General features: G+C 42.0%; 1 protein-coding gene across 2 annotated transcripts in view; it reads left to right on the top strand.

Annotated features, from left to right (window-relative positions):
• NEK7 (NIMA related kinase 7) overlaps positions 1–19,993 on the top strand; it is a 144,200-nt gene that overhangs the window by 102,734 nt on the left and 21,473 nt on the right. For both annotated transcript variants that reach the window (XM_040263175.1, XM_040263176.1), the window contains 2 exons: positions 4,520–4,628; positions 5,619–5,726. In XM_040263175.1, coding sequence (XP_040119109.1) covers positions 4,520–4,628; positions 5,619–5,726 — 217 coding nt within the window. The remainder of the gene's footprint in view (positions 1–4,519; positions 4,629–5,618; positions 5,727–19,993) is intronic.

Below are 19,993 nucleotides of genomic sequence, written 5' to 3'. Positions count from 1 at the left end.
ACCTGAATTTTATTCAGAGTGCCAAGAGAGAAAATGTTCACACATAGCAAATTAGTATCACATACCAAAATTCTACATAACTATTTTACCCATTTATATAATACCCAGAGTTGGGTATGGCAAGTACATATACACTTTAGTCTGTTGAGACCTTCTTATACCCTTGGAAGAAAAATGTTTCCATAGAAAGATTGATATATAATAGAAATCACACTTAGAACTGCCAGTTGATACTTTCAGAAGCATCCTGTCTTTTCCATCATCTAGTCTCTCTGCATTTAAATCTTTGAAAGAAGCACTGTGAAATATGTAGTCTTATAAAAATGCATTATAATTACAGAGATGCTTGGGAGCATAATATTGCCTCTGTTGGTAAAGGTTTGATCTAATTACCTTGTAATTACCTTATTATAAAAATCTGACCTGTCATCTCATATGAAGACCATTCATAGGATTAACTGGACCTCTGGGGATCTTGGAGGTATTATGATTGTTATTTTTGCTTTGTTGTTATTAGCTGAAGATTTAAAGGACCAGACATACTAAAATTTGTTATTTTTCAGTGTGAAAATGTGCCAATCAGGCATTTGTTTTTTGTGTTTTATTCGTAACTGCGATATTTTAGAGGCAGCAGGAGCCACTTACTCTGTTCATCTCCAGAACGGTTTAATATAGTGAGGAAACCAAGGCCCGGCAAGGTTAAGTGGCTTCTTCAGGGTCACACAGCCGTTACTGCCAAGCCCCATCATCAGGTCTGTTACGAAAGGTGCATATGGATTATGTGAGTGGCACATTAAATGTTTGACGACACTCCCAAGCAGGAAGTAGTTCCTAATATTGAACATAAATCACCTACTTCCTCGTGTTAGATACTTGGAAGAGATGGAAACCAGCTGGTGCCTGCAATGCCAGTTCTCATATAGCTTCATTATTTCGTACTATTTAATTGCCGTTTCTCCTAATCTTCTTCAGGAACGACTTGCCTCCCAGGATTGTGTTTGTTCTTTGGTTTTGTTTTTTAACTACAGCAGTACGTTGTTTCCCAAGGTTGTTGGTTACATGCTTCCTGGGACCAGCTTACACTGTCTCGGGTCCCCGTAACAAGTGACTAGGAATTCCTAGCTGGTGAAAGAGCATTACGCTCAGCACAGGGCCCATGTGACCGTGCAGGCCGCACACTCATGAAGCAGACCCTATGGATCTGGGTGTTTTGTCTGAAACGTCCTTCTTTAAACATGAACATACTAAACTGTAGGGTTAGATATTTTGATACCCTACAGAAATTAGCTTGTTTTTTTGATCCAACAAGATAATTTTCTGTTCTTTTTCTGTTGATGAGTTTATACTGTGTAATAGTGATAAAAATTTTTCCCAAGATTTCCCAAGGAGGAATGCTGGAATTGCAGAACGTAGAAATAAGAAATGTATGTTCTGCTTGGAGTGGGAGTGTCCAGACTGAGGAGTGATTCCTCCCCAAAATTGTTACGTGATAGGCAGTGTCTGCTGTATAATTTGGTTTGGGGGCATTTAGTTTGTAAGAGAATGTTTGACAATGGAAAAAAAAAGCTGTGCCCATTTTCCAAAAAACCTTTTTGTGGAGGCAGCCTGCATCAGCTAGCCTCACCTTAGTGACACTGCGTTTTACCAAGGATGCTGAATTCCACCTAGGTGAGATGCTGGTCATCTTGTTACACATGAGTGAGAACAGTATCATCTGACGTTTGTATATGCCTTTTACAAATACACTGGTTAGCTTTTTGTTACCTCTGGTTTCTTTTTTCTGATATGAATAATGTTCAATGTTTGTTTGAATGTTGAAGGAGGTAGAAAATATGCTCTTAAAATGAACAGTATTTGAAGCTTTGCATAAAAAAAAATAAACCCACCTTAAAAATTAAAAAAAAGACAATAAAAATTCTGTCCAAATGATCAGGTATATCTGAGTGCTCATTTCTGTCTTTCATGACTTTTCAGATATTTTATTTTCAGATATAAGAGGTTAAAATTCTGTTTTATAACATAGTAAAAGTGACTTCTAAATTTTTTTCATAGAAATCTTTTTTAATAGTAACCCTTTAAAATGATTTAGCTTTATTAAAAACATACCACATGACAAATAAATGTACATTTTTTACTCCTGTATATTGGTATTACATTTTCTTCCGCCAAATCTGGATGTATATTGTCTTTTTTTCAGAGAAAGATAGGATTTTTGAACAGTAATGCTATTTGACTAGATAATTAACTTTAAAAAGATATGTATATTTTAGAATAAGTAAAGAAAAGGTTGTTTTTTTAAAAATATATTGGCATTATGTGAGTTCTTCTTTTATAGTGCTAATATAAATTTTACCAGAATTCAAATTTTTCTTGCCTTTTTTCTATTCATCCTCTTAAGAGATAGCCAACAGTGCCACCATCAGAACAGACAGGCTCTTCTCACCATAGGTATTGGTTTTTCTCAAAAACAAAAAAAAAATTTTTTTTTTTTTTTTTTTTTACTCAAGGATGGTTGAAAAACTATATGTTTAAATAGACATGGAAAAATATTGGGAGATAACCAATGACATGTTAAAACTGCTTTTGATTTATTTTATGATTGATTGAATCAAATTCATAAAATTACCCTTCAAAAACATTTTACTAATTTGGATACTTACATTTTGCCAAGTCATTCTGTCTAGCTAGCATTATATTGATGCCAGTTCATTGTTAAAATCTTTAACTTGTTGAAAGAAACAGTCCTTGGCCTGATCCCATCTTCCATTTTGAGGGCAGTTTTCTCATTGTGCCCTGTTTTTAATATACATTTTATTTTTTCATAATGGAACTTTAAAGGCAAACTGTCAGGTTAATTATAATTATGATGATTTCAGAATCTATATTGAAGTATAAAATTATTCTTTCATGGTCTGATACTTACATGATATGGTATATTTATTTTTGAATGAAAAGAAGCCTGTTCCCCATCTTCCTGTTGACATCAAAAGGTCTTCTGATATGCTAATCCAGCGTCAGGGAGAGCACATAGACAGGCTTTATTTGGACTCATTCCAAGTCTGAAAGAAAATTATGTGTCTAAACCTGATTTTGCACTGTTGCCCCATAGACTGAAAACTGATGCTGATGCAGGCTGCGGTTAATAAGATTTAACGTTGAAACATGATCTGGGAGTTTTTACCATTTTAGTAATAACCCTATCTGCTTCTTACCTGGTCATCTGATTGTTACTAGTTTTTGTTTTTTTGCTACTGAGGTAATAGTCATTGAAGTTGCTAATAAGTTCATTTCTATAGTACGTGTTACGATAAAGATTACCCTGAAGTGATTTGCTTTTCCTTGAAGAGGTATCCTTTAGCGCACGGAGTGCATGTACGTCAGTAGACTTGACCCTGTGCTAAGCACGAGGTAGGCAAGCTGGCAGCTTTCTTTCCCTGTACTGTCTTTCCTTTCAGCCCGCCCTCATCTGGTCACAGGGGTAGGGACTGACAGAGTGTGTTGTGTTGGAATCATCTGAAATACCATTTCTCCATATTCAGTTACAAAAAAAAATCAAAACAGTTGAACTTTCTAAAATGTCACATCATCAGATAAAGTGCATTAAAGCACATGTTTAAATGTTGATGTCTGTGTAAATATTAAAAGGTTAAAATTGTCTGAAAATTTGTTTAAATGCAATACTTTTTCATGTTGGTCATTTACAAATTTTGCTAAGAAACCAGTTACATTTTGGCTTTGAAAAATAATTTTTATGTCAAGAATCCTTACAAATCCTATGAAATGAAACTATGGACTTTGTTCTTGAATTAGGATATTATTAGTATATTCTTCCAACAAATATAATGCAGAAAAATGGGCACACATATGTCCCTTGGGGTACTCAGTTACGGCCCCTCTTATGCATGATGGTGCACTCTTTCCAAATTAGGATGTTCACGCTCAGCTTTGTACCTTAGTCTTCCTGTCATGTTTTGCTCCCATATTTAGTTTTATGTGTTCAAAGCAAAGTGCAGGTTTGACTTGGAATATGCAGTGGAAATATTCATGAAAACTTTTCATGCAATTCCCTCTTATTTATTTTTTAATAAATGAAGTGATATTTCAAATCATCAAGGGTGGTTCAGTATTTAAAAGGAATTCTACTTCCCTACCTTCTGTCAAGAGAAGCCCTGTCTTGTAATGAACATAATTACCTCCAGGTCTCTAGACTTTCTTATTCTGGCTATTCTTAAATTTGACATCTGTCTTTTAGATAAGAAATCACCTTACATGGATGTTAAAGTTTTGAAACAGGTGGACATCACAGAAATGTAGCCTGATATGGCCTAGGCTGACTTTAGATACAGTAGGGAGAAATTTAAGCTGTGATATCAGGTACAAATCCTGGTATCATTTCACTATGAAAAATCATATGTTTTTTAGCTTCTAATAGGTAGATGAAAATAGGTGTTTTTCTGACTTAAGTCAGAATCTAGTTTGAAAAAAATTTTTTAAATCTTCTTTTTAATTGTTTAAACAGCATTTTAAGAAACAAAAGAGGCTAATTCCTGAAAGGACCGTTTGGAAATACTTTGTGCAGCTGTGCAGTGCATTGGATCACATGCATTCTCGACGAGTCATGCACCGGGGTGAGTCTAGGCTTGTGAAGCTTTTCATGTTGTTGTAAAGGGCACTAGGCAGTTTACGAGTAAATTCCTTCCAGCCATTGTGTTATCATGCTATCTTAGGTGATTTATTTCCAAATTATAATCTTATTAATACCAGAATGATAAGCCTTTAAGTAAAGCCGTACTTGGTTTTAAGTAAGAATGAGAATTAGTTATTTTTCTGTTTAACTTTTTTTTTACTGATTATGTTAGTAAAAGTAAAACAACAAAAAAAAAAGACGCAGGAAAGCAGCTGAATATGCTTAGGTAAGAGTTGGCTGGTGTTTTTTTTTATGAACAGTATACCTTATAGCTACTTAGATTTTTAATGTTCAGCATTCACTCCTAATATATTCATGATTCTCAGTCAAATGGTCAGACCAAATGTATGAAGGTTACATCACTGAGGCAGTGGTCCCTTCATTTTGGGATGTAAAAAATTTCAGTACAGTTGACTTAAGCAGTTAAAATAATGTCATCGAAGTAATTATCTGCATCTTTTTTGATTTTATATTTTATGTAAACATGTCAATAAATTACTATTAGTGTTCTTGCCTGGAGAATCCCAGGGACGGGGGAGCCTGGTGGGCTGCCGTCTATAGGGTCGCACAGAGTTGGACATGACTGAAGTGACTTAGCAGCAGCAGCAGGGTGTTTAAAACTGATAGAAGGGCACACATTTATTTTGTGCTTTGAATTACACAGAAGTCCATTTGAAAATGGAAAAAATGCATTTTAAATGAAAATTAATAGTGCTCATCATCCTGTATTGATGACTGTCTATCAAAGGACCGAGAACTCAGAAATACTAGGATATGTGAAAATTACTCAAAATAAATAACTGGTTCAGAATTCAAACTGACTTTCATTTTTAACATATATTTTAAGTTCCACAATGAGAAGTATTTTTAATCCCTTGAATATACCTACACTGACATCATTTTTCACCCAATGCCTTCTTTTAATTCACAGATATAAAACCAGCTAATGTGTTCATTACGGCCACTGGGGTGGTCAAGCTTGGAGACCTTGGGCTTGGCCGTTTTTTCAGCTCCAAAACCACAGCTGCACATTCTTTAGGTAAGAGACACAAGATAATTTCAGTTATCTATCTGCTTCCCTCCACCCCAGCCACGTGATTAAAATATAAGGGGCATACGAATTATATGCCAGCTCTTATCGTCTAAATACTATCAATATTTTAAAAACCCTTAGGTCCTGAGCTGAAACCTATCAGGTATAATGTGTCCATTCATATGACACTTGGACTTCTCTTTGACATCAGGCAGTCGCTTAGTAAAAGAAAATGCCAGAGAAAAAAATCTAGTTTTAACTGTTACCATGGACCTTCCCTTTTATTTTATGTTTGATAATATTAAGATAGTAAGAAGAATACACTGTATCTTGAAGATCTTACCTTACCATTTAAAAATGTTAGAGTAGTTTGCAGATTTATTAAAGTAGCATACATGGTTGTCATTACTCGCGGGGGTACCTACAGATGATTTGTGGCTCAGGAGGAAATACTCCCCTAAAGTGTGAAAGTACAAGCAGAAGACACTTGTAATTTATTGATTCTAGAGCTGATAACATACCAGTGTCCTTTGTACCTAAAACAGAACTGAATGTAGCTAGCCCAACAGTACCTGAATGTAAACTGGTTTTCCATTAACATAGCAATTACTGGGAAGAAATTATTTTTAGACTGAATAACTTAAAGGAAATGATAGTTTCTCCTAAAAGTTTTCAAATCATAGTTTCCTTGTAACATAAGACTTTGACAAAATGGTAACCATCAAATAAGAATTAAGATAAAAATAATTTGGCTTTAATTTAATGATGCCTCATCTTTGCTGTCATAATTTCATTGAAAACAATTGATTTTTTAAAATTAAGTTATTGTTTTTAAGTGAGAAATACAAATTAAACGGTCTAATGAGGAATGAGCTTCACTAAATGACAAAATAATAAAACGAGCCAAATTAGGTGACTAGACATAAAGTTTTCTAACTTTTGTCGCTGAGGCTCTGTAAGACCTTGAACCTGTCACTTGATTCTTCTGCATCCGGGATGGTGTGTGGCATTTAGTCAATATTTGGTGGATGACAGAGCATTGGACCCTAGATTAAGGAGTGGTGGACAGATAATACTTTTCCCGCCACAGAGTTTCAGTTTTGTCTAGTACTTTAAGAAAATAAAATTTCAACTGATACTGAGTAATACTGCTTTAGTTATTTCTTTCACTTCATATTTATTCTCATAGAACATTGCAATTTTGAGGGGGATAGGGAAATTTGATATGAAATTCCATGAAAACTGCATGAATTTGCATAGCACTTGAATAAAGTTTTATTTGGAAGTTCCAATTCTTACCATGCAAATAGTAGAGGACTTCTGTGAAGAAAAACTCAGACTGTTCCAAGCTAGTGCCCCTGGCCCTTAGGAAAGATAACCCATGTTGACTTTGTTACTCACCTGAACGGAATGTCCTAACAGCACTCTGTCAATAACCTATTATACTTAAAAATGCTCGGTCATCATTACACACACGCACGAATGCATGCACGCACAACTCCACGTGCCCTTAGCTCCTGCACAGGCATGGGTACTGTGTACATGCCGCTTTGCAGGCTGTCGCTCTGCACATGCGTGCGTGTGTTCCTGCACACACGTGTGTACCGTGTACATGCTGTTTTGTGAGCTGTCACTCTGTACATGCTGTAGTTGCCTGACCCTGAAGACCCAGCATTATTATGGGAAACCAGTTTTGGAAGTGCACTCCTTTAGCTTGCCTGCCACTGCTTCTTACAGATGTTTTCAATGGGGTTTACAAATGTATATGCATCTCTAGGTTTAGGTGATGTATTATTCCAAATTATGTGATTATAGAGAGCAAAATTTTAATAGATTTAATAATTAAGAATTGCTAGGCTGAGATGGCTGGATGGCATCACTGACTTGATGGACATGAATCTGAGTGAACTCCGGGAGTTGGTGATGGACAGGGAGGCCTGGCGTGCTGCGATTCATGGGGTCACAAAGAGTCAGACACGACTGAGCGACTGAACTGAACTGAATGTCAGTTTTTATCTAAACCAATTCACTTAGGGTCATGTAGTTGTATGTAGTTTATATGTGTGTGCACGTGTGCACACACACACACATGAACTGGGGATGCCCATAATCATAAAGCACGCTGAGGCACACCTGAGGCACAGCCAGTGAGGACGGAGCATGAGACTGATGGCTTCGATGAATGAATCAACAGGAAGATAATTTCTTTCCCAAGTATTTTTGTTTCCGTGTTATTTTGAGAAAGTATTCTTAACATAAGAAAGCATCTTGTATTTCTGCTTGTCTTTTCTGTGAAGTAGAAATTCTGATGGTTTGAAACTGAAGTTCACTAAGCAAAGTACGTTGAATATCGAGAATTAAAGTTTGAACTCTAGCCCAACAAGGTGTTTGGACCCAATAAAAATCTTATGTAGAAGGATCAGGAAAAATTCTTTGCTAACAAAGAATATGTATAAAATAACAAGGATAGAAATTGTGACACAGACTTAACGTTTGTTGACAAGTTGACCTTAATTTTTGCTTTTAAAAACTTATTGCCCTCCTGTGTTACTGACTTATACTTTTTTTAAGAGCAAATTTGAAAGAGTGTTTTAAAAATAAATCCTAAGGATATATGATACAGCACAGGAAAATTTAGCCATTATTTGGTAATAACTTTAGGTGGAGTATAATCTATAAAAATACTGAATCACTATGCTGTACACCTGTTATAAATCAACTGTACTTCTGTTTAAGAAACTAAAAATAAAAGATTGCTTCTAAGAATTGGTTCCAAAAAGTACTTGAAAATGTGGTCACCTATATAAATTTATTTTGCTCACAGAAAATTTGATAAACTCTATACTTTATTGTATGTTGGGTTTTTTTTGTGTGCTTTTGCTGAGGAGTAAATCTGTAGGGCATGATTTATTCACTGCTGCTGCTAAGTCGCTTCAGTTGTGTCTGACTCTGTGTGACCCCATAGACGGCAGCCCCCCAGGCTCCCCCATCCCTGGGATTTTCTAGGCAAGAACACTGGAGTGGGTTGCCATTTCCTTCTCCAATGCAGGAGAGTGAAAAGTGAAAGTGAAGTCGCTCAGTCGTGTCCGACTCTTCACGACCCCATGGACTGCAGCCTACCAGGCTCCTCCGTCCATGGGATTTTGCAGGCAAGAGTACTGGAGTGGGGTGCCATTGGCTTCTCCAATTTATTCACAGTTCAGGTCTAAATATTATGAAACTACAAATAAAAGAGATCTGTATGTTCATAAAAGAAAATTCGAGTAAGTTTAGTTTGAATGAATTCTATTCTGGAGCTAAATTTCATTTAATTTTGTAAAGGAGATTTTCTTCCAGGAATTTAAGTCAATAGGACAGAAATACCAAGGATTTCTAGAAACATCTTGTACTTATGCATTTATATTTTGTTTATTCCAAAATGTCTTTTTTTTTTTTCAAAAATCAAATTTTTTTCACTTACTTTCACTTATTTTGACTTAATCATTATAAGGAACACTTCCAATGTTTTTTGTATTTAACAATCCTTAAGAGATTATTTGAATTTTTTAGTTGTCTCTCCAGTTTCTATCTCTAATATGTATCATTTAATTCCATGATAACGTATCAACCTGCAGTAAAATCTCTGGTTCTGTCACATTTTCTGTAGCAGATAAGGTTGTATAGACAGTCATGTTTCCAGCCAGTTTTCAGAACCAAGTTTTTAGCTTAAAAATACGTCAGCATGGAGCAATAATAATTCCTTAAATTTGGGGTTAAAAATTACACACCAAAGATGATGTTGCTGGATGTTCAGATCATGTCCAGATCTTCAAACCTGGAGGAAAAAAAAGAAAATCTCAGAAGCCTTTAGTTTATTTCTGCCCCCACCTCCTCCTCACACTGTAAGCACTTCCTGTTTGGACTAGGAAAAGATCCTTCTGTGTTTGTAATAGTCCCTTTTAATCCATTCTGGTTACCATATTCCCAGCAGAAAAAATCTCTTCCTTTAAAGACATTATCTGATTATCTTACTTCCTCCAAATCTTCACCTGTTCTTTATGGCCTAAGGACTACCATGAAAAGCCCTTGGCTTGGCATTTGGGGTCCTCTGGGGGTGGTGTCCTCTCGCCTGCTCCCCTCCTTGGCTACACGCCTTCCTCCATGATGTCCGCCACGCTTTTCTTCTTGCCTTGTTCTGAGTGTGGGACAGAAGGACGTTTGTAGAGGATGGTGCATTTCTGGATTGACCTGCCCGCTGTGCTGTAGGACCTTGATGAGGCCATTTATTCCCTTTTCTTAGGTTCAGTTTCCAGGTTTCTCCGAGTAGAAATGTGGGTAGTGACTGTGCTGTGTTCACCAGCCCCTAGCCTAGTCATTGAATGGAGATGAGCGTGCTTTCTGAGCGCTGTGGTGCGCGGCATAAATGCTGAGTTGCCTTTGTGGCCGTGATGGTGGTGAGAAGACAGGAAAAGGGGAAGCAGAGAGGGAGGTTACGAGCGATTTATTTCTCCTCTTGAAACAGCTGAACCGATCCATTCAGAAAAAATGGGTGCCATTCCAGGCTCTGGGCAAGGCAAGCCCTCCTCTTGATGGTTCTCACCTTGCGGTGGGAGGAAATAAATAGATGAATAACAGACGAAGAACTAACAGGGTTTGTAGCCTGCACATGGGGTATTTTAGAAATGGCACAGTTCCTGCCAGGTGGTGGCATCTGAACGGGGATGAGAGGGTACAGAGAGGCCCAGGGAGTGACATCCCAGGCTGACCGGGGGCGGTTCAGACTAGGGGCTACAGCAGGGTGGGCGCTTCTGCAGGAGGTTTGCGGGATGGGGGCCTCAGCCACACGTGGGAGTGGCTCGCCCCTTCCTCCAAGCTCAGGGGCCAGCCCTGCAGCCTTGGCATGAGGACCCAGCCGTGACCCTCCCGTCCTCGCGGTCAGCACGCCCAGTGTGGTCTGCTCTCCTCGGGGGCTCCCGTGCTGGCCGCTTCTTCTGTGGCTCTGCAACGGCCCCGCAGCACGTGCTTCACAGAGCTGAGCAGTCTAACGTCTTTTTGCTCGCCAGCCTGGTGCGCGCCAGGTGTATCGCTGTGTGTGCTCTGAGCTCGGGGTGCTTTGGTTTGTGTCCGCTTCCCCTTTCCTTTTCTCCATGGACTTAGTTAAGTCAGGTCTTCATATAGTGCTTTTGTATGCAGTTGGACAGAGGGTGTGGCTGGGATACTCCTTGTTGGAATATGTATGTCCCCATATATAAACTTCACTCTGTTCTTTCCTGTTGTTTACCAACCATACAGATGTAAGACTTGTTGGAAAATGAGTTGTGTGTGTGTGTATATCTCTAATTTTATGAGGAGGGCACGTCTCCCCCTTGAGTCAAGCTCTCTGGATAAGGGGCTCCCAGATTTCCTGATAGTGCGCTCCTACCCCCCTCGCCCCAGCTGTACCATGACCCCACGGAAACCTCACTGCACAAAACTGAAGTGGAAATTCCCTGTTACAACCGCAGTTCCTCCTGATACTGTCTCTTCTATTTTGTATTACTAAAAATAATGCTATTTGCAATCCAGTAAATTGATTTCACAACTCATTAATGGGTTATAACCTGCAATTTGGAAAACATTAGTCTGTGTTTACAGTACTTCCGTGCTGTTCCATTTACTTAAGGACCGAGTCCTGTTTTTCTGCCTCCTGTTAGGCAGTCTGCTGGCCGGGCCAGTTCGGGTGGTCAGACAGGACTCAGTCATTCACGGAGCTGCTGGTGCTTGTGAGGGCGGGACTCACGTATTTGACTCTCCTGCTCACTTTGCAGTCTTTGGGCTCCCTGAGGCCCGGGGTTAGGCTCGAGCCATGGGTGCAGACTCTTCGCCTTCCAGAGTCCAGGAGCCTGAGGCCCAGGGCGGGCTGTGCACGCGGGAGGCAGTGAGGCGCTCCCCTGTCCGGCCTGTGGGCACGCTGCATCAGGGCCTGGTGGCATGGTCCTGACTCTGCTGGGTCCCCGACTTGCCCCTCACCTCCACCTGGGGTCACCTTATCCCACTCTGCACGCAGCTGAGGAGCCTCAGGGGGAAGCGCTGTTTGTGCCTGCCCTGCACTTGCCTGTTCTCCGTGCCCAAGCCTCAGAAGCAAGCAGGATCCGGAGGTCTTTCTTCATATCCTCCTGTCGACCCGCAGCTGGGGCCGACATTTCCAGGGAAGCACCCCTTCAAGACTGGAAACCAAAACCTGTGAAGTAGGAACATGGCAGTCAAGCTGTGCGTTTTTTCTTGTAACCTTGGATTATTTTAAAATAATCCAAATATATGATTTAAAAAAATATATATGATTATTATTCAAGCCATATCGAACTACCCGTCTTTCCTGTGATACTGACCCAGAAGAATCCTCTCTTGCTCCTCAGCACCAGCAGCCATTGTGGCAGTGAAGATGGGCACAGCAGTTTGATATTTGCAAGCAGTTTGAAGGCGCCTCTTCTCTGTCCGGTCACGTTGTGTGGGGGTCGGGTGGCGATCCCTGAGCTCACTCTATTTAGTAATGAATCTGCTGCCCCCGACACACCACCCCTAGAATTCCTGATCCTTATCGTGTTTTTGTTTTTTCCTGTTTTTCTTAGACTTCTTACCTTGGACACGCCGTGTGACTCACTCAGTATGCCTAGTCCTTTCCTGCTCCCTCCCTCACCACATGTATCTTCATGAGGACTGGGGTCTCCATGGTTTGGGTTCGTACCTCCTGTGTCCCAGGTGTATAGTAGAGGACATGGAGTAGATGCTCAGTACCTCCTGAGTGAATGAATTAGAGGCAGGCTGGGCATCAGAGGGTGGATTTAACGAAATCCATCACAAAGCACAGGTTAGAGCATGCTGCCGGAAGCAACAGCAGTCCGCACTGAAGCATATTATTTCTGTGGTTATCCAGAGTCCACTGTGGGCCCAGGTGGCCGCCCTGCCTCCACGTGGTCACTTGGCATTTCAGCGGTTTCCGTCTTGTATAATCTTCACAAGGGGGAGAGATCACGAAGAATTGACTTACTGGCTCTCAGTTAAATCTTTCTGCTTGAATGTAACACAGGTTGATTCCCATTCATGTTTTATTGGCTAAAACAAGTCTCGTGTCCATGCCCATCTTAATTCCCCTGTGTGTCCAGGAAGAGGAGAACCAGAAGCAGTGAGGACCGTGAGCTAGAGGAAAAACACCTCGGGGTTTTTTTTTTTTATGATTTGTCCTCTTTCTCTGCTTATTTTTGTGACATATTTGTAGCTATTGCACCTGAAGAGTACTTAGCTCTCTTGCTGGGATTGTATGGTGGTAGGGAAGGAGGAGGGAACCATACATGGCTTTGGGGCGTGTCCATCATTCTGAATTAGGTGACTCTGAGCAGAGGGATTATTTTAAAATCCAGAATAATTCATGAAGTATGCTAGAGTCTTGATCCCTGGTGAGTTTTCTCTTGATTAGTAAATCTGTGATTTTCCCTCCTAGAAATACTGGACATACACATGATCAGTTCAGTTGCTCAGTCGTATCCGACTGTTTGCAACCCCATGGACTACAGGCCTCCCTGTCCATCACCAACTCCTGGAGTTTACTCAAACTCATGTCCATTGAGTTGGTGATGCCATCCAACCATCTCATTCTCTGTTATCCCCTTCTCCTCCCACCTTCAATCTTTCCGAGCATCAGGGTCTTTTCCAATGAGTCAGTTCTTTGCATCAGGTGGCCAAAGTATTGAAGTTTCAGCTTTAGCATCAGTCCTTCCAATGAATATTCAGGACTGATTTCCTTTAGGATGGACTGGTTGGATCTCCTTGCTATCCAAAGGACTCTCAAGAGTCTTCTCCAACACCACAGTTCAAAAGCATCAATTCTTTGGAGCTCAGCTTTCTTTATAGTCCAATTCTCATATCCATACATGACTACTGGAAAAACCATAGCTTTGACTAGATGGACTTTTGTTGGCAAAGTAGTATGTTGTCTAGGTTTTTAATGTGCTATCTAGGTTGGTCATAACTTTTCTTCCAAAGAACAAGCATCTCTTCATTTCATGGCTGCAGTCACCATCTGCACTGATTTTGGAGCCCAAAGAAATAAAGTCTGACACTGTTTCCACTGTTTCCCCATCTATTTGCCATGAAGTGATGGGACCAGATGCCATGATCTTAGTGTTTTGAATTTTGAGTTTTAAGCCAGTGTTTTCACTCTCCTCTTTGATCAAGAGACTCTTTAGTCCTTCTTCACTTTCTGCTATAAGAGTGGTGTCATCTGCATATCTGAGGCTGTTGATATTTCTCCCAGCAATCTTGATTCCAGCTTGTGCTTCATACACATGATGGGAACCTTATTTCGGCAAATTTAAAACATTTGTAATAAAAATTATTTTTACCAAGCTTCAAACATCAACTGTGAACTGAGTGCCATGTAGCGTGTGACTTGCTTTCTCTTCTCTGTCTCTTAATTCGAGTCTTTAAAGCGGTTGTGATTACCTGGTTTAGGGTCCTTAGCAGTCAGTGAGCAACCAGTGTGCTTTTAACTTATACAAGATCATCATTTTATCCTTTCATTTGTCTGATTGTAAAATACTGGCTTCTCCCTCTGCGCCCCGCCCCAAAAGAAAAACCCTCAGAGACCGAACTGACCCATCCCCAGACTGTCCAGTGAGCTTGCAGAGGTCATGGATGCTTCAGGTCACAAGCTTCCGTCTCCCCCAGTGGCTGGCGGGTTCTTGGCCTGCAGCTGACTCAGCACGTGGACTTGGCCCAGGTGGTGTGTGAATCGTTAGCGCATTTGTGTCAGATTCCTATTGCTGCCCTAACAAATTCCCCCACATGTAGTGGCTTAACAGAACTGTACGGCTTTTTACAGTTCTGTGGGTCAGAATTCCAGCATTGCTCTCCCTAGGCTGCCATCAAGGCGTCTGTGGAATTGCTCTTTTCTGGAGTTTAAAGAGGAGACTTCTCCAGGTTGTGGGGAGAAGCCAGGTGTTTGGTCTTGCAGGACCAAGGACCCTGTCCCTTTGCCGTGTCACCTGAGCGTGCATGTCAGCTCCTCGAAGCAGCCCTGGTGGGCGTGACCTCCCTCTGCTTGCTCCATCTTCACAGCCAGCACGGCAGGTGCAGACCCTTGCACCTGGCATAGACGGTCCCGGGTGGTCTCCGCTCTCAGGGCCATCACCTTCCACCTGCAGAGTCCTTTTGCCATGTAACAGGGTGCACATGGGGTAACCCCAGGGATGAAGGTCTGCCTGCTCCCTTCTTTAGTCCACTTGACAGTCTTCCCCCTAAAACCCGATGAGGTGACATGGTTTCGGTCAGAGGCTTCAATCGATGTTTATATTACTGAAATTAAGTGCTTTCTTTTTTAGCCAGACGTTTCAGTGTTAAAATTTCACCTTTTTTTTTTAATTATAGACCTTTATTGGTGATACATGTCTACTTTTCAAGGGAGAAAATACCACATTTGTCATAATAAAAGTTTCTAGCAACAAAGTTGTTTTCTAGCATTACTATTAATGTATTAGCAGTTCTGTTTTTCTAAATTATTTGTGAATTATTTAATTCTCAGGGGGTGTCTCCCCTTTGTACTTTAGAGTACATCATGTACTTTAGAGTATATAAGAGATAGAAAGTAATTTTAACAAAACTTAGAGAAATTAAACTGCCATGAAATATAACCACATTATGTACTGCAAAGGTGTATATAAGTAATTAAGAGTAGTTATCTGTTATTCAGGCAAATCCATTTGCACCAAAGTTGCATTTATTATATATAGTGAAGTGTTTCCTGTCTCACTGCTTGTTCTAGTGAAAAGAAGGGGGAAAAAAAAAAAGGCTTCATCATGTTCTAATATGGCGTTTTACTTGCTTTCTTAATGTCTCCCAGAAGAGCAAAGTGGAGAATTTTCTTTTTGCGTGTACATGTGTGATTTAGTTATTATATATGCTTGCTGCACCTCCTGAGGATGGAAGGGGTTTTTACAAAGCACTGGCTACAATGCTCTGAGACTGGTCCTCATGCTGGACAAATATCTGAAACCCCTTAGGGGCAATTGTGATGTCGTTGTTGTTTGTGTTACAGGATTGTTTGAACTCCTCTTTGCTATTCAGAATGAGACAATGGTTCTCTGATTTTGTGATGTTGCCAGCAGGGTAAACGCACGGCCGCTGTTCAGCCAGCCTCAGAATTTTCACACTGGGGTCTCTTGAGTGTATAATTCATGTTCCCCACACTATTTCCGGGTGTGATACATCCTCCGATTGCAACTTAGAAAATTAGTGTTCTTAAACCAGGCATGAAAGCAGTTTCATTTCTGTTGCCAAGTGCCACCTGTGGTCACTTGCCTGTTATTCCCACACCTTCCCTAGCACCTCTCTGTGGGCTTTCCTTGGCTGGTCTCCCTCCAGTTCAGTGTGGATGGAGCCGTAAAGACAGCATATGCTTGGTCAGTATTGAAGGCTACTTGCAGTGGTTTATTTTTAACTTTCAGTCCTTTCTTGACTTAAATCATCACGCTGGGAGGAAGCTGTTATCTAATTGTAAACTGTGCATGGTTAACCTCTCAACTACCATCACAAGTATTTATTTGAAGCAGAGGAGCTGCAGAGAAGCACTGATCCCTGACCTTCACCCTTGGCCTTTCGTGTGTACATGCTGAGACTTGTAGAAGAGTTCTCTGCTTCTTAATTTGGAAAGATTCAGATTTTTTTTCCCCAATCATGTTTCACAGTGGTCACTTTTAACAAAATAACTGTTAAAATGCAATGGACAGGATGACCTGGCTGGATTCTAGGTCCATACCTTACTGGCTTTGTCACCTTTGGCAGATTACCTGACTTCCTTATGCGTCTTCTCTACAAGATAATAGTGGGAATATCTCATGAAATGGACCCCATTTCTCTAGCCAGTGAGCCCTACGAGGGGCTTGGCCTGCTTTTTTCTGTCTTGCCAGCACCTTGAACATTGCAGGGGCCCCTGATAAACATTGTTGAAAGCTCAGCAAAATAATACAGGTGATCCATTTAACACAGTGCCTGGACAGAGAAACAGTAACTGTAAAATTATCTGGGTTTTAAATGTTATCAGTTACACTGAAAAGAAGAAAAAATTATTTAATAAATGCCTTTCATAGAAGAAATGTTGATCCACTACTGAGACATTCTGTACTGACATGAGATAATACTCCAAATTAAGTAAATTTGGCCTCTCTCCATGAAGTCTGCCAACATAATTTCTGGGTTGACATACGAGTATGAAGGAAAAAATGAAAGTTAATTCCTATTCCCTGAAGTTGTGTGTGTGGGAGGGTGCGCACGCATGTTTAAATCAGATTGATGTTTAAGATGAGTTGTGTCCTTTCAGTTTTCCCAGCAAGGAATGTTCAAAGCTTTCTTTTCTGCAGTTTATTCTAAGAAGCAACATCTCTAAACTGGCTTGACTTATTTGTACCCTACTTAGCTGTCCTAGGTGGTAGTTTAAAATAGGAATATATTACTTTTCTCCACTTCCCTTTTCCTATGGGCATTTGTAGGGTTTTTAAAAGTGCTACAGAATTTAGAGCAAAGGGATCTCAGAAATGAGCTCATCTTCCTCCTCACTGCATCTTACAGATGAGGTGAGTAGAAAGAGAACTTTCTACTGGACCTTTCTAGAGGTCCTGGCTAGCTCGTGGCAAAGGTGCGAAACATATTTCCTGACCTCTGACTAGTTTTTCCTTCCCTCCCTTAAACAAAACAGAAAAATAGCAGCCCAGATCTAACCATATAAGAAGACGTTTCAGTGGTTCCATCATTTTTTCTTGTTCAAGTCTTTGGAGCAATGGCAGTGCTAAATGTTTAGCTAAACTATTGGGAAAATTCTGTATGTAACTTATTCTGATGAAATGTAAGTTATTAACTGTTTTAGTCATATATTCTGTAATAGCAGTTTAACAGAATTCTTTAGCTCTCTTAACATTGTAGAACTTGTGAACATTAGTCTTCATTTGTACGGGGATACAGTTTCGAACGTATTTATTGTTAATAGAGTGCTTTCCGTGTACAACTCTTCTCATATAGCTAGAATAAGTCAATTAACATAATGAAAACTTTTAAAAAATATATATTTGAATGACTCTCTTACTATGTTTTAAAGAAAGGTCAGATAGCATTTTCATTTCTTTCACGATTTTCGTCTGTCTCGGCCTTTCCGTTTATGGTGTTATCATCCGTTCCTCACTTCTCGGGTCGGGAGGTTTTAATGACCCGAGTACTTGCTGTGGTCAGTCCCGCTCCGGTCGAGCGGGCGGCCCCGCGGCGGAAGGTCGGGGCGCGCGGCCCGCCCTCTGGGGCTCCGCCGCGCCCAGCGTGTCGCGTGGGCGCCGTGACGTCCCGCCGCCCCTCCCGCTTGCACAGCTGTCAGGGCGTCTCCACGTGCTGGAGGCAGCACAGCCGTCAGGATCTTTTTTAAGAAGGGTTTTTGGGAAATAATCATATATTCATTAAGTTTGAAACATGGAGATTCAACGCATCTCACCTTCTCCTAGTGCTTGAATTCTGCGGGCTCCCTGTCAGGTAGAGGGGGCGAGGGTGGGTCCTTGCTGGGCAGGGACCCCGCCTGTGCCCGGGTCGGTGCCGGACAGGGCGCCCGGCGGAGAGCAGCGCCCCCCTCCCGGCGCCGGGCGCGGCCCCGTGGCACCTTCCCCCTCACTGCCGACGGCGCCCCGGTCCGGACGTGTCGCTCAGCGAGGCGAGCAGCCGGCTCAGGTCTCCGCTGAGATGGGAGCAGCCCGCGGGACGGGTGGAGGCGGCCTTCTGGGTGGGTGCGCGCCTCCGGTGGCTGATGGGCGGAGTTGGCGCCTTCCGACGCGCGGGAGGACCGGCGTCGAGTGAAGCCGGGCGCGGGCTGCGGGCCGGCGGTTGCCCGCGACCCCCGCAGCGCCCCGGAAGCGACTCCTCCCTGCCTGGAGCCCTTGCCGGCATCCGGCCGCCCTGCCCCTGGGCGCGTGGCCCCGGGCGGCGGTCCCGGGGCGAGGCCAGGGCGAACGCCAGCGTTTCTTCATCCATCGAGCACGTTCACCTCAGAGCCCTGCGGTATCAGCAGGTTTCCCTGGGCTAATCGCCTTCGCTTCGGGTAAACCCTGAACCTTCCCGCCTCAGTGTCTTCCGTCGCCCGCCCCCGTGGATTCCGGGGAGCCCCTCTCTGCGGGTCACGGCCCTCCACCCCGGGCCCGGGAGCGGAGGCACAGCCGCTGGCTACCCGAGCCGCACCCGCCGCCGCCGTCGACCGCGCGCGTCCGCTCAGCCCACCGTCGGCGTCGCCGCTGAAGACGACGGGCGAGAGGGCTCGCGGCTCCCGGAGGCGCGGAGCGAGCGCGTGTCCGGCTCTGGGATAGCGCGCGTTCTTCACACCTAGCCGTTCCCGCAGGCTGTCTGCCTTTTCTCCTCCCAGTGGGAATCGGCAAATTTACTCGTCTTCGCAGGAAATGCTGCAATTAAATTATTGATGTCTTGTCTGCCTTTGATAGCATCCGAATGTGTCACTTTATTTCAGTGCCTTTTATCCTGTTTGCACACTCCTTTTTTCATTTCCTCATTTTTGTGAATACCTCCCCTTCCATCCATTCTGATTAGGGCCATCCATTAGTAGGAAAAAGGGGTTTCAGTGTCGCTAGGATTTCCTGTGCAGGGATGGTTCCTGGTGTTTTCGCTTTTTAGCCCAGTGTCCTTTCCGCTCGCAGCCCGTGTAAGGCCGTCCTTGTGGAGGAGGATGTGTTTGAGCACGGCGCCTTGACTTTGCTGGGTCCACCCTTGTGGCCTCTGCCCGAACACCCCTGTTGAGCATCCCGAGTTACACTCTCACGAGCTTTACTGTGAACTCCTAGGGAGTTCTTAAAAATTGGTGCAAGAGGGAGAAAGAGCTTTTCTCTGTGAGTAGCAGCACAGTTTGGTAACTGTTGCCTCAAGCAAGTAAGATTTCTAAATTTTGTTCTCAGACTTCGATTTTCTATTTGGCAAAAAGCCTTAGGCAAAATGAGGGTGAAATAATAGCCATCTAAGTTTGAGATTTAAGATCTCCCTTCAAAATTTACTTAAATGTTCCTGCCCTTGAAAATATAATGTGAATGTCTTACTTAAGACATTTAATAAACATTAAATATATTAAAAAGAAAGTATTCAAAACAAGCTAACATCGAAACAAACCCCAAATTATCCAGGGCACCTTGTGTCTATAAAGGTCTCAGTAGTAACAGCCTGAGACATTCTTTCAGAGATGTCAGTGGCCTTTCACATATGTTATTATATAGCCCTTTGCTATACAAAATTCT

Source organism: Oryx dammah, unplaced genomic scaffold (genome assembly GCF_014754425.2).
Source record: "Oryx dammah isolate SB20612 unplaced genomic scaffold, SCBI_Odam_1.1 HiC_scaffold_21, whole genome shotgun sequence".
NCBI classification, from domain to species: Eukaryota; Metazoa; Chordata; class Mammalia; order Artiodactyla; family Bovidae; genus Oryx; species Oryx dammah.
Note: the sequence above shows the minus strand (reverse complement) of the source record. Positions and strands in the feature narration are given on the sequence as shown.